Raw genomic sequence first — 12,669 nt, 5'->3', positions numbered from 1 at the left:
AACGCTATAATACATTAATGCAACACCTTCTTAAAATCTAGGTCGACTTGGATGTTGAAATGAACCTGTATTGACGAACCACTTGCATTAGAAGGCAGTGTTTCTTTTTTTTTCATGGGCGGCTGCTGGTGACAAGTTTCATATATACAGTATTTTGTTGTGATTTAGTATCAGGAAACCCCAACGTTGTTATATCAGAAAACATTGCTAGAACTAGAATCAATAAAGTAATAACTACATGCTTAAATTAATAAGAATCTTTATTTGATATACCGCTTTAGTCCAATATTATTGATTTCGACAAAATATGTAGTTCACTGAGCACAGGCACGTGTTTAACCTATAAAAAAGTGGTAACTATGACAATACAGCTAGATTTAAGCAACACCATTACACTACATAATGGAATTATTTATTTGGTATATGAAAGAAAAAATTATAAACGAATAAATGCAATGTTGTGTGAGTATATTGTTTTCTTTTTAACACACATCCACTCTTGTAGTGGATACGAATGCTCTAAATTAAAATCACAGCTCCAAAATTTGTAGTTCTTCTACTACAAAGCACCAACCCAGTTGTGCATTGATTGGATTATACTAGAACAATAGAACAAATATTTCAAACTATTTACTGACTCAGTAAACCTAGGAAATAATTCTATACACACCACCATAGCTGCTGATCTTTGAAAAACATAAGTACCATTAAAGGGTAACATCAGCATTATACCAAAAATATTAGCCTTTCCGAGGAGCCTATGTGACAAAAATACGTTTGTTTTGTTTGTTTTACGAATAAAATTTATATATTCACGAAACACCACTTAACATATGCAAACTGGCAAATATTTTAAAAACAAAGTGGACGTAGGAAGATAATTATGCAGTCATGTAAATTAAATGAATATGACGAATCTTTTATCATTCGTGAGCCGGTTGGAATGATTTTGCAAATAAAATAAATGATTTCCAAGTTCTGCAAAGCAAAGAATATGCTGTCATGGAAAGAAGTTTTTCGCTCAACGGAGATGCACGAAGCACAATGCATAGAGAAAATGTTTCCCATGCACAATTTTACATGGTTTGAAGAAAGCACCACAATAATGACCAATGTCAGTTGATTCTGGAAATTTTTCAACCACAAGGATTAACTCAATTCCAGGATTCCATTTGCTGTGTGTTGATACAACAATTCTGCATGACACACGATGCATTCACCTTGCCTTTCAGGCAATATTCATTTCACATCTAGTCGTACCTCAAATGACACTACACATACAAAAAGAATAATCAGCAATAGATGCTGTAGATGAAGTCCAATAGTTTGCAAAATGTTAGAAACATAACAGAGTTAAAGGAAATAGAAACATTAGATATAATATACTCTAGATACAAAAAGCGTGCAATATCATTTTGAGAGTAAACTGATATTGCAGCAGAGGAAATATAAATATGAGAGATAGTGAGTGCAGCAAAGAACTATATATTAATGTTGATTTTTAAACAAAGCCAATTTCACGTTAACTATTTGAATCTAAACAATAGACATTAGATCGCAGCATAGACACAATGATATTAATGTAAGACATTGATACACACTGGAGGACTGCAGTCCGAAAGTAGTAGACTATACATCTAATATTAGTTTGCCTTTTCATCATCTCAATCAAGAGGTGAGCATAGTTCAGCATACCTGTAAAGTACAGCACATTATCTTCCTCCTGCGATTCAATTTAATGCAATAAACTGTTGTTTTTTTAATCACAATTTGACGAAGTTGAAACATCAAAGATATTAAGATTATAAAAAAGGTTACCACAACCAAAGTTGGTACATACAAATAATTAAACGCTGTTAGTAAACTACACTAACAAATTTTAAAATAACGACTCTTGGAACAGATGCATAGTATTTTGTTAAAGTAGATTTTAAGATGATCAACTAAATTGGGCAATGCAGATGGCAACTGCAGCTTGTGTGATTTCCCTTTGGCATTTAACATATCAGCGTTCTAGACTTAGATAAGTCCATTTATTATATATTTCACAGAGAGATGTTAACTATATCAGTGAGAGAACAATGATCTCTCCATAGTGATAATATTAATTTCATTGTTTTAGTGGCACGTTTGAACTACATTAGTTTTCCATTTAAGAAATATATCTGCCCTTATGTGTATTATTCATACCCGTATGCATGTATTTAGGCTTAGTTCAGTTTGGTTTATTCTTCTGCTGTTACTTCTCCCTCTTTCTCCTCCCATCCTCTTTCTTGCATTCACATCAGGATGAACAAATATTAAAATATGTCAAATGTAAATACTCTCAAGTGTAAATTTGTAAAGTGAATGAGGTGCCACTTATAGATGCCTAAAATGAACTCCAAAAGAAAAACAGACTTCCAGTATTAACCTGTCTATAATTAGTTTTCTACAGGAATCATTGAAACTGTCAGTTATCCATACAGAATTGAATACGAGTAATATTCTCAGATCACCGGTACACACTTTTAAAAGAAATAACTAACAATTAAATATAATCATACAAGTTTTAAGTAGCAATTTTAACACGCATCATAATTATGTTTGATCATAATGGCTAACTCAAGCGTTGATTATTGCTGGTTGCAAACCACCTTTAAGTGACAATCGAGAATTGGAAACAGCGTCCGCTATCAAGATAGGCTCCAAGCTCGTCAATGCCAGTCAGGACTTTTATATTTGATTATGGAAATAAACAAAATGAATAATGAAACATTTACTAAACTACCGAAACCCTTACTACTCAAAGACCACGATAAATTAATGCCTAAAGCGAAAACTATCTTCATCTTTCTAGACAGTACTACGTGGACACTTTACATAATTCTAAAACATGTCATACCATTGAAAAATACTACTGAGATAAATAGAGCGAATAAAATCGTACAGGTGTGGTACTATAGACGCACAAAAGAAAATAACATAAATAAAAAAATTAACAAACAAAAATGTCGAATAAGTGATTAGCAAAGAGGTATGGAGATACTCGATGGACAGAATTCGTAAAGCATCTGCTCTTACTTGTGTTTCAGTTTATCTCAAGAAATTACACATCCTTTTTCTGGAATTGACATTGGCATGCTCGTTACAAGTTCAGATTCATTTCCATTTATGCGAAAAATATCTATTTGACCTAAGCACGGTCCTCTTTTTTCGCCCTTGATTATTCTAAACGATTGAAACCTATATGAGCGAGGATTAAAAGTTATCATCATTCTGCCTGAACTGATTGCTCTTTGTATGTTTCCAGAGATCTGAATGTCAAATTCTTGGTTAGGCCGACAGGGAAATGAAGCAGAATGCTTGATATGTTCGTGGAATTGGAAGCCTTCGGTTCGCCAAAAAGCGATCCTTTGGTCAACTTTTCCAGGCGTTGTTGCTTCGGCGATTGCAAGAACAACCCCACTTTTTTCCAAGCAGCTGGCAGTGAAGAAAACAACAGAGGTCTCACGCTGAAGTGCACGCTTAATTGCACCCACCAAGAACTTCTTACTTGTCTGTACGTTTTGTGTGGGATGTGCAGACACGGCTACGTATCTGTAAAATACAACGTTAAGTCAGTGCTAGGTTAAAATAAATAATATATAATAAAATGTGTTCTTTACATATCTCAACTGAATCTGGAGTTTATATCAAATACATTGTGGGTCCATTTGCATAGCACCATTTTTGCAGAAGAGTTTAGATGTTAACATTTTAAAATGAGCTTTATTTATTTTTCTTACTGCATATATGGCACTTGGAAATGGCAATACTATATTCTGAATTGGTTTAACAATATAGATAGACTGATGTTTTAGCCTATTACACGGAAGAAATATACTCTTAAGTTGAATTTCTGAAGACACGAATTAGATTTATCTGTTTGCATGAACAATACAAACTTGAAATATTAGTGGACTAGTCGTGTTTAGATTGTTCTAATTGTAAGAAAGATTACAAAAGGATAAAAGGATATATTCCAATATATTTCAAAATTACTATGAAGTTTTATTTTCATCACTGCTACTTTATGCAGCAACATTTTTGCTGGAATGTTGTTCCCCTTTCCGTAGGTTTCATCTTTTTTTAATTTTCTTCTAATTTGTAAAGATATTTTTGTTTGAATAATCTTTGTACTATCATGCAAATACTTTTCCCTCTTACAACTGTGTGTAGTCTGTTTATTTTGCCTGTGTAGGTGCTCTTTGTCCCCCAGATATATAGATTGCGAAGTTCAAAACGTCGGGTTATAATTAATATCCACTTGCCATTTAGTGTGTCATTATATGCCCAGCATTGCTTTCCATTACGGCTGCAAAAGTTAGTTTCTCATATCCTCTTTATAAAGGATTTTCAGCTCTGGATTTCACCAACAAACCCTAAGTCAACACTTGGGCTTGGGTATAGAATTTAGCAATCTGACTGGTTGATACTAACTCTAATTTGTTTCTTCATATGTCTTAAATATTAATGTCTCGTGCTTGTGGAATTACGCCCTGCTCACCCATAGCCGGAATGTATATGTTGCACATTATTATCAATGGCCATTTGGAGAAATATCGTTTTATAGTTAAGTAATACTCACACACTGAAATGTGGAACTTCAAATGTTACGCAGCCGCCGTTTATGCTCAAGTCTGTTATCTGTCCCCACGAGTCTTCGTCAGCAATGTGTCTATCATCATCTGTTGTAAACACAATAATGTGTTTTTCTCCCAAATCGGTCTGATAGAGAGGCAGCCTAAACGTGATCCTTCTGGATGGTTGTTCTCTCTTTGATATGATATTCACCACTGGCGACTGGATTAACCGTTCTTCATTTGCATAAATATTGTCTGTTTCAAGTACCTGATCAATAATAATAATAATAATAATAATAATAATAATGATATCAGTAATGGTAGGAGTAGTAGTACTAAAGAACTCAACAATGCAATAATTTCTAGTACCGAAAGCGTTCACGAAGAAAACGAGTCATGGAATAAAATATTACTGAATACAAGGCCAGGCATTTAGTTGTTTTTGTTTTGATGCGTATTCCCCATACATACTGTTCAATGTTACGTTAGAAAATAAATAATATTCTCGCATATCAGTACATCCTATTCTATCGATTGCAACAATAGCATAGCCTTTCACAAGCAAACTTATTTGTCCTACTTAGGAATTCATTATATTATATTCCGTGACACACAACCACATAAAACACACCCCCACCCACCCACCCACCCACCCACACACACACACACACACACACACACACACACATACATACATACATATATATATATATATATATATATATATATATATATATATATATATATATAGAGAGAGAGAGAGAGAGAGAGAGAGAGAGAGAGAGAGAGAGAAGGAGAGAGAAGGACAGAGATGTGAATTAAATACACTGACATTCATTTTTTCACATAAAAGTTCAAACCCTGCTTGTCATTATTATCATGTATACATATATAAGATAGGAATTCATTATATTGAATTGTTCCGTCACACACACACACACACACACACACACACACACACACACACACACACACACATATATATTCCCAAATTGTCACAGCAGAGTAAGCTGCTTCAGTTTTTATTGTACCTGCATCAAAATATCGACTTTAGACGTGAATGCGTTCTGGGGAATATCCACACGAATTCTTTGATCTATTTCCGATGCAAATGTCCCTCCGGTGCTTGCTACGGAAAGTGTTTCGACCTTTGGTTTGGCAGCGATAACAAAAGTTTGTAAAGGAGATGTGTCTCTGATTATCATACCACCGATGAATGTAGGAATCTGAGATATAAACAATCAGATATAGTATGATTACATATTAGCTACAATCAGATTCATTCAGAAGATTGCTAAACAAAGAAAACTTATTACTACCAATGCTTTTATACTTTTCAGTCTGTTTAATAAACTTTCAAGCAACAATAATCGATACATTTATCATGGGTCAGTCTATCATTGTTAATTAAGCATTCTTGATTACAGATGAAACAATGCAGTTTCTTAGCCAGTTGAAGTGAGATATCGTCAGCAGTTCGAATAAATATTCACAGCAAATTCATTTTTTAAAAATTTGATAAAAGTCAGGAGAAAACAAATTAAAGCTTTACGATGGTTTCTTTAAATATTTAATTAAATTAATTAATTGTTCACCAATTAAATGACGACTACAATAATCAATCTCTGTTTAAGACTTCGGTCATGCTGGGTGTGTTAGTACCATTTTTGTAAGTATTTGGTATGACTCGGCCAGGATCGAACCCACGACCTCCCACTTCCGAGGCGGACGCTCTAACCACTAGGCCACCGGAGCGGTTGGTCATGCTGGGTAAGATCCCGCTAATGGACTTGCTATATACGTACATCATTTTCCTCTGACTTAATTGATGTTTACTCAGCTCTGTGTACTTGTAATCTAATGCTGTAAATCGGGAAGAAGGCTTTAAATTCTATCATTTTGTCCGACTCAATTACAGCGCCCATTTTAAAGTCAATCTAGTTAAGATCAACTACATATGCAAAAGTGTGCTAGATGCCCCTAGGTATTATTGTAGGTGGAATATGTACCCCATTTTCCTCTGAAATGTTCTCAGCTTTGAAAGACTGCCCATCCTGTGTTTTTATGAAAGCTTCAAATTTGCCTGGATATCCATCAATAGGAATCGTCAAACGCAGTTCAATGGGTCTGTCTAAGCGCAGTAAGAATATCTCGTACACGTCGCTCAAAATCTCGTCAAAGCCCGATAATGGTATGTCCAATGATTCTATCTCTATTGGTGTCCGGTGAAAAATGACCAGAGGAGGATAGTTTACGTGCGTCGGAATATCGAGCGTTATTCCAAGATTATCGAAATTTGATGTTTTACCTCGATTGACAAGTTTAGCTTGAAAAGCTATCTCCCTGAAAAAGAAAGAGATTATGCTATTAAATCCAACATTAGCAGCGTCTACCCATGAGAGCATCTATAAATACAATTACAGTGGACGTTACTTCAAAATATTAGAAATGAATTAGTTCAGTATTGTTAGGTATTAGTGGAATATTTGACACAACACTGTTTATTATTATATCACTACTGTATGTATGCAATACACAAGGGTCCACGTTTGTTGTCCCATTTTGACCAAAAGAAAGATCAGGCACTATTTCGTCTAGATAAAGTATGAAGTATGGGATAAATATTTGTTGTGTCTGTGTGTGCTTGATATTCCACAGTCTCTCTCTCTCTCTCTCTCTCTCTCTCTCTCTCTCTCTCTCTATATATATATATATATATATATATATATATATATATATATATATATATATATATATATATATATATATATATATATATATATATATATATATAACTGAGATATGAATGAAGGGATCTAAATACACTAAATACAATGATCTATTATATTTCCATTCATCCTTGTTACACCAAGGAGGTGGATGGAGTGGGCGAGATGGTCAGAGGGGACAAAGGCATGCAGTTTACACATCAAGCTATCTATCTCCTTGATTACACAACGTGTATTGTTGCTCGTTATTATTATTATTAGTATTATTATTATTATTAGTAGTAGTAGTAGAAGTATTGCAAAAACAAACCCAGTTTTGTATCTCTTGAGTCTGTCTCTTGTCTGCATTTCCAACCTCCTACGTACCTCTTGTCGATTACTTTCCTTTATTTTCCAGCAGTGTGCCAATGCCTCATTCTTTGTGAAAGAAACAACCACACATGTATATATTCAATTCATTAAAACAACCACACATGTATATATTCAATTCATTAAAACAACCACACATGTATATATTCAATTCGTTAGAACAACCACACACGTATATATTCAATTCATTAAAACAACCACACATGTATATATTCAAATCATCAAAAAGGATTTAGGATGTTCATGTGATACAAAGAGTTTGATGAAAAGGAAGAATTCCGTGTGGACTGATTTATCCAACTGATTCTATATGAAGTCTATATGTTTTAATGAACAGTTTGTAAACTTGACTGTTTGTTTACAACATATGCTTATTTTCATTTCACGCTTATAAGTAATGTCCTCGTTTTGAGGAGTAAAGATAAATATTTCAGAGGTTCCTCTCTCTCTCTCTTCCAAGACTGGAGCCAGCATTTCAAACGAAATTTGTACGCATCATGTAAAAAGTAAAATGAAGATTAGATTTTTGAAGAGTAAACAGCTATAAAATCAAAAATAATTAATAGAACTAAATATTAGATGATAGTTTTAACTGTGCAGTACAAAGAATAAAAGAAAAGTTCAAACTGGACATAAAAAACAAGGTGATAAACTCCTAAGTTTCTTTTCTAACATTGTCTTTTATTGATGGGTCCGCTCCGCATATTAGAAGATACATCATAACGTCACCGCTACCGCTTTCTGATCCCAAGTGAAGTGGAGTCTGTCCAACCTGAAAATAAATATTGGTTTAAAAAAAAACAATGGCAGCAAAAGAAATATGTGATATCTTTTCTGATTCACTATCCTTTGGTAGTGTGACGGCCTTTTGTTTCATATTCGCCTAGATGCACGGCCTTTTGCGAAGCTCTAAGATTTTAAATTTTCTCTCCTCTTCTCGTCTGAGTTTACTGCTCCATTTTATATTGTGGAGAATAGTAGTTTGTGTGGATGCTATTTTCTTTCCTAGGTGAAGCAAAACTCTGCCTAGTTTTTGTACAGTAAGGATAGGTAGATCACGTTAAGCACGAAAAACAATCACAAATCGGGTTCATCTCAAACTAAGTCCGACAATGGTTTGCTTTCTTTTTTGTGCTTACATTCACTTGGAGTGGATAGGCTACGTATAGCGTTTGCATGCCCGTAAAACTGATTATGAAATCTAGCTGTTGTAGATGCGATTCCTATCAACATAATTAATCAAACGCCGTAGTTCCTTCTGCAATTGTTTGTATACGTCTTTACTCTCACTGTGATAGTATGCATCGTAATACAGAAGGACGGGTACATTCTTTCGTTGTTTAAACAGAACGTTGTTAAATCATCACGCCAAGCTTTTGACCGACTCAACGCATTGTCGAAGTTAGATCAGAAGAACTCTAAAAGACTAAATAACTGGAACAAATTGTATCCAGAATTCTGCGAAAAAAACAGACACGAATCCAACTGTATGTGAAGAAATTCAAGAAAGAAAATAGAAATTGTGATAAGAGTGGTATAGTTAAGACGCACCTTGAGCCAACAACCTTATTCTTATCCTCCTATCATTTTTGATCAAAACCTAGGGCTACCATTTCCTTCATTTAGCCACATTGTTTGTAAACCCTCAGACCACCCATCTACTATAATGCATTGTTTCTTAAATAAACTCTACGTTTCAAACCTCCTATCCACTAATTTTGTAAATTTAAAAACAAAAATCAGGGTCACTCACCCACTTAACCACATAAAATTATAAACACCTACACAGGACACATAACCTCATAAACACCAAAGTTGTTAAAACTCCCGGCCCACTCACATCATTATTTACCATTTTTCGTGGAAACTCTATTCTAACCCACTAGTCTAGTTTTAATTTTTTTAGAAACAAAAATTATGCCACCAAGGGTCCTATCCATCATTTACTTCTTCTTTAAAACATTAAACAAATCGACCTCATATCAACCACTTAACAAACCGCCAGTACAAACCCTTCTATCCACAAAATATCTTTATAAGGTATCTTAGCCACCCACACTACATTTCACAACGTTTGCAACACATCCAGGGTGGCCAACCCTACTATTCAACAAATAATTCTTGAAAACACCGAGGCCAAATACCCTCTTATCCACCCACTTTGTTGAACACCGAAGGTGTGTTAAAAGCACACTCGCCATTTTATAAGAAAAATAACCCATATCATCCACACAATTTTAACCAATTCATTAAAAAAACAGAGGTCACTTTCCTTCAAGTCTATAATACAGTTTTAGAAACCTTAGGCATCCACTCGCCTATCCTTCACTGTTTTCAAAACAGGTATCCTCTAGTTTTCATTAAGCAGAACAAAACTGGAACACTCACCCTCCTATCCACCAGTTCTTCAAAACATCGTGTTCCAATCACCCTCATATTCACCAAATGTTTCAAAATACCTGGGCCATCCTTCCTTATATCTGTCAATTTTGTTTTTAAATCTGAAGCTACCAACTCTCGTGTCCATTATATTTTTCTTTCTTCTAATAGCGAGCTTATTCCACTTTATTGTTGCTGAAAGTTATTAGGGCACCTACCCTTCGTTTTCGAAAACATTTGGTTTTCCACCCATCCCTCGCATGCTAGATTAATCTTTTCTCTTTTGAAAAAACTATTATCCAAATCTCTTGTAAACAAACCATCGACCACCCTTCTAAAATAGTCATGCCACTCACAATCCTATCTATCAAACTAAAAACAAAATCCAAAGTCAATCACCATCAGATCCATAAAATTGTTCGTACTTTCTTTTAATCCTGACATTCACCCTCTCTGATCCATACGTTATTGATCCTACTGCTTTCAACATCCTAGCTTTTATTTCGCTTAATAAGCTATCCTTTAATTTTCAAAATATCGAACAAGTGTTTTCTTTAAACTTAGATCACCCAGCTACCAATCTTACAATTGTTTCTTTGAATATCCCAAGGTTACCCACCAACACATGCACCAATTGTTTTTTGAACCTTTAGTCACCCATCTTCCAGTACACCTATTACCTTTATATTAATTATCAGCCAATCACTGATCTCTCAACCAATTTTTATATTATTTAAAACCTTAGGCAGTAAATGTGCCTATCTTCCAAATAGAATGTTAAAACCATAGGCCAGTCACCGTCCTATGAACCAAATTTATATATATATATATATATATATATATATATATATATATATATATATATATATATATATATATATATATATATATATATATATATATATATATATTTATTTTTTTTTTTTTTTTTGGGGGGGGGGGACCGAACAACATCCTTTGGTTATCCTGCGTTATTTGGGGAATGAAATAGACCACCCACCTCATATCCTACAAATATATTTTTAGAAACCTTAGGCCATTCTACATTTTTCATGAAACAATTTCCTGCATTTTTTTGGTACAAGCCACTATAATACCAATTTTAACGAATAATGTTCGGGCACCCACTCTCACATCCAACAATATTTTTAAAGAAACGATAGGCACCAACCTTCATATCCTGCCTTTTTAAATTGTAGGGCACTCAGACTGTTTTTTCTCATTAAATTCTATCTTCCAATATATTTTTACATCAAAAACTAAAAACTAAAATATCAACTAATCTATCCACTATTTGAAAGCAAAATATGGATCACCCACCTAATATATAGCAAAATTTAAAATATAATATATCATCCACCGGAAATTGCAGCAAACATTGTATAAAACCTTGGCCGACCACCCTCCTATCCACCAAATTGTAAAACTATACTAGGCCACTTATCAATAAATTCACAATATTTTAGTCCACTCACCTGCCACTTATCTTTCTTATTTTCCTTTAAATATATTTGGAAAATGTAAGACCGCGCAGCTGGTAATCTTAGATTTTCCCCCAGCTACCTCTTCTTTAAATAACTCTTGCCCACTACTTTCCTACTAGTAAGTTTTTTAAATATCGTATCCACCCACGCTCTGTTCCATCAGATTTAAAAACAAATTCCTGGGCTAACTAGTTGTCTGGGTTTGTTTTCCAACTATCTCAGCTCACCTACCTCCTATCCTCCTGAGTCATTTACATCAAAAATAGTTTTGAAACGATATACCACCCGCCATCCTTTCTTAAATTTGGTTTCTTGAATAAACTAGCAAGCTAATTTTAGATTGTGTTTCTGTGATGAGTTTCCAATACCTTCCGATTGTGGTCTTGTCTTCAGAAATTGTATGATCTACCTCTACACCAAGCGGAAACTTAAAATTTTAAAAACTTGTACATTAAGCTATCATGTGACACTTGTAAATCATCCACGTTGCTCTGCATCAAAAATATCATCATATATTTTATATACGTTGTTTAATTTTAGGTCCATATTTGACTAAATGTATGATTCTTATAAGGCAACGTATCGATTTATGCAAAAAGGCAAACAAATTTCAAGATAAGGAGACAGTGAATATAATGCATGTAGCTCGTACTGATTCTTTGCTATGTTACAAATAAAGTCACTGTATAATTTATATAATTCGATTGTGTTAATTCCCAATCTAAAAATAAGAAACATTCTGAACGTGTCCACACTACCTTGTTAAGTAAACTATTTGTAGCAGATGGGTAGTATATTGGTGGTAAGTTTGTACTGAATATGTGGGACATATTTATTCAAAACTATTTACAAAATACGTTATCTAAATCTATCCGCCAATGAATTATAACGCAAATTCATCGAGACCTACTAATTCAGTACTTAAAAGAAAAACGTTCATGTAATGTATAAGGGCTATTCCATTTAAACATACCCCCTGGGGGGGGGGGGGAAGGCACATTCAAAAATGGGTGGGTGACCACCTAAAGAAGTGATTTTTTCCTACCACCACCAGTCACAGAAGTGAATTTTGGACACCCATGCCCGTGCATAGAAGCAAATTTT

General features: G+C 34.2%; 1 protein-coding gene across 2 annotated transcripts in view; it reads right to left on the bottom strand.

The window, feature by feature from the left end:
- Window positions 1-242: 242 nt before the first annotated feature.
- LOC149808584 (uncharacterized) overlaps window positions 243-12,669 on the bottom strand; it is a 120,084-nt gene continuing 107,657 nt past the window's right edge. For both annotated transcript variants that reach the window (XM_089979642.1, XM_089979649.1), the window contains 6 exons: window positions 8,376-8,474; window positions 7,644-7,750; window positions 6,614-6,947; window positions 5,636-5,830; window positions 4,610-4,872; window positions 243-3,579 (listed from right to left, as the gene is read on the bottom strand). In XM_089979642.1, coding sequence (XP_089835768.1) covers window positions 3,081-3,579; window positions 4,610-4,872; window positions 5,636-5,830; window positions 6,614-6,947; window positions 7,644-7,750; window positions 8,376-8,474 — 1,497 coding nt within the window. In that variant the 3' untranslated portion in view covers window positions 243-3,080. The remainder of the gene's footprint in view (window positions 3,580-4,609; window positions 4,873-5,635; window positions 5,831-6,613; window positions 6,948-7,643; window positions 7,751-8,375; window positions 8,475-12,669) is intronic.

This window comes from Sinohyriopsis cumingii, chromosome 1 (genome assembly GCF_028554795.1).
Source record: "Sinohyriopsis cumingii isolate HCF-2022 chromosome 1, ASM2855479v2, whole genome shotgun sequence".
NCBI classification, from domain to species: domain Eukaryota; kingdom Metazoa; phylum Mollusca; class Bivalvia; order Unionida; family Unionidae; genus Sinohyriopsis; species Sinohyriopsis cumingii.
This window is presented reverse-complemented; position numbering and strand designations above follow the sequence as displayed.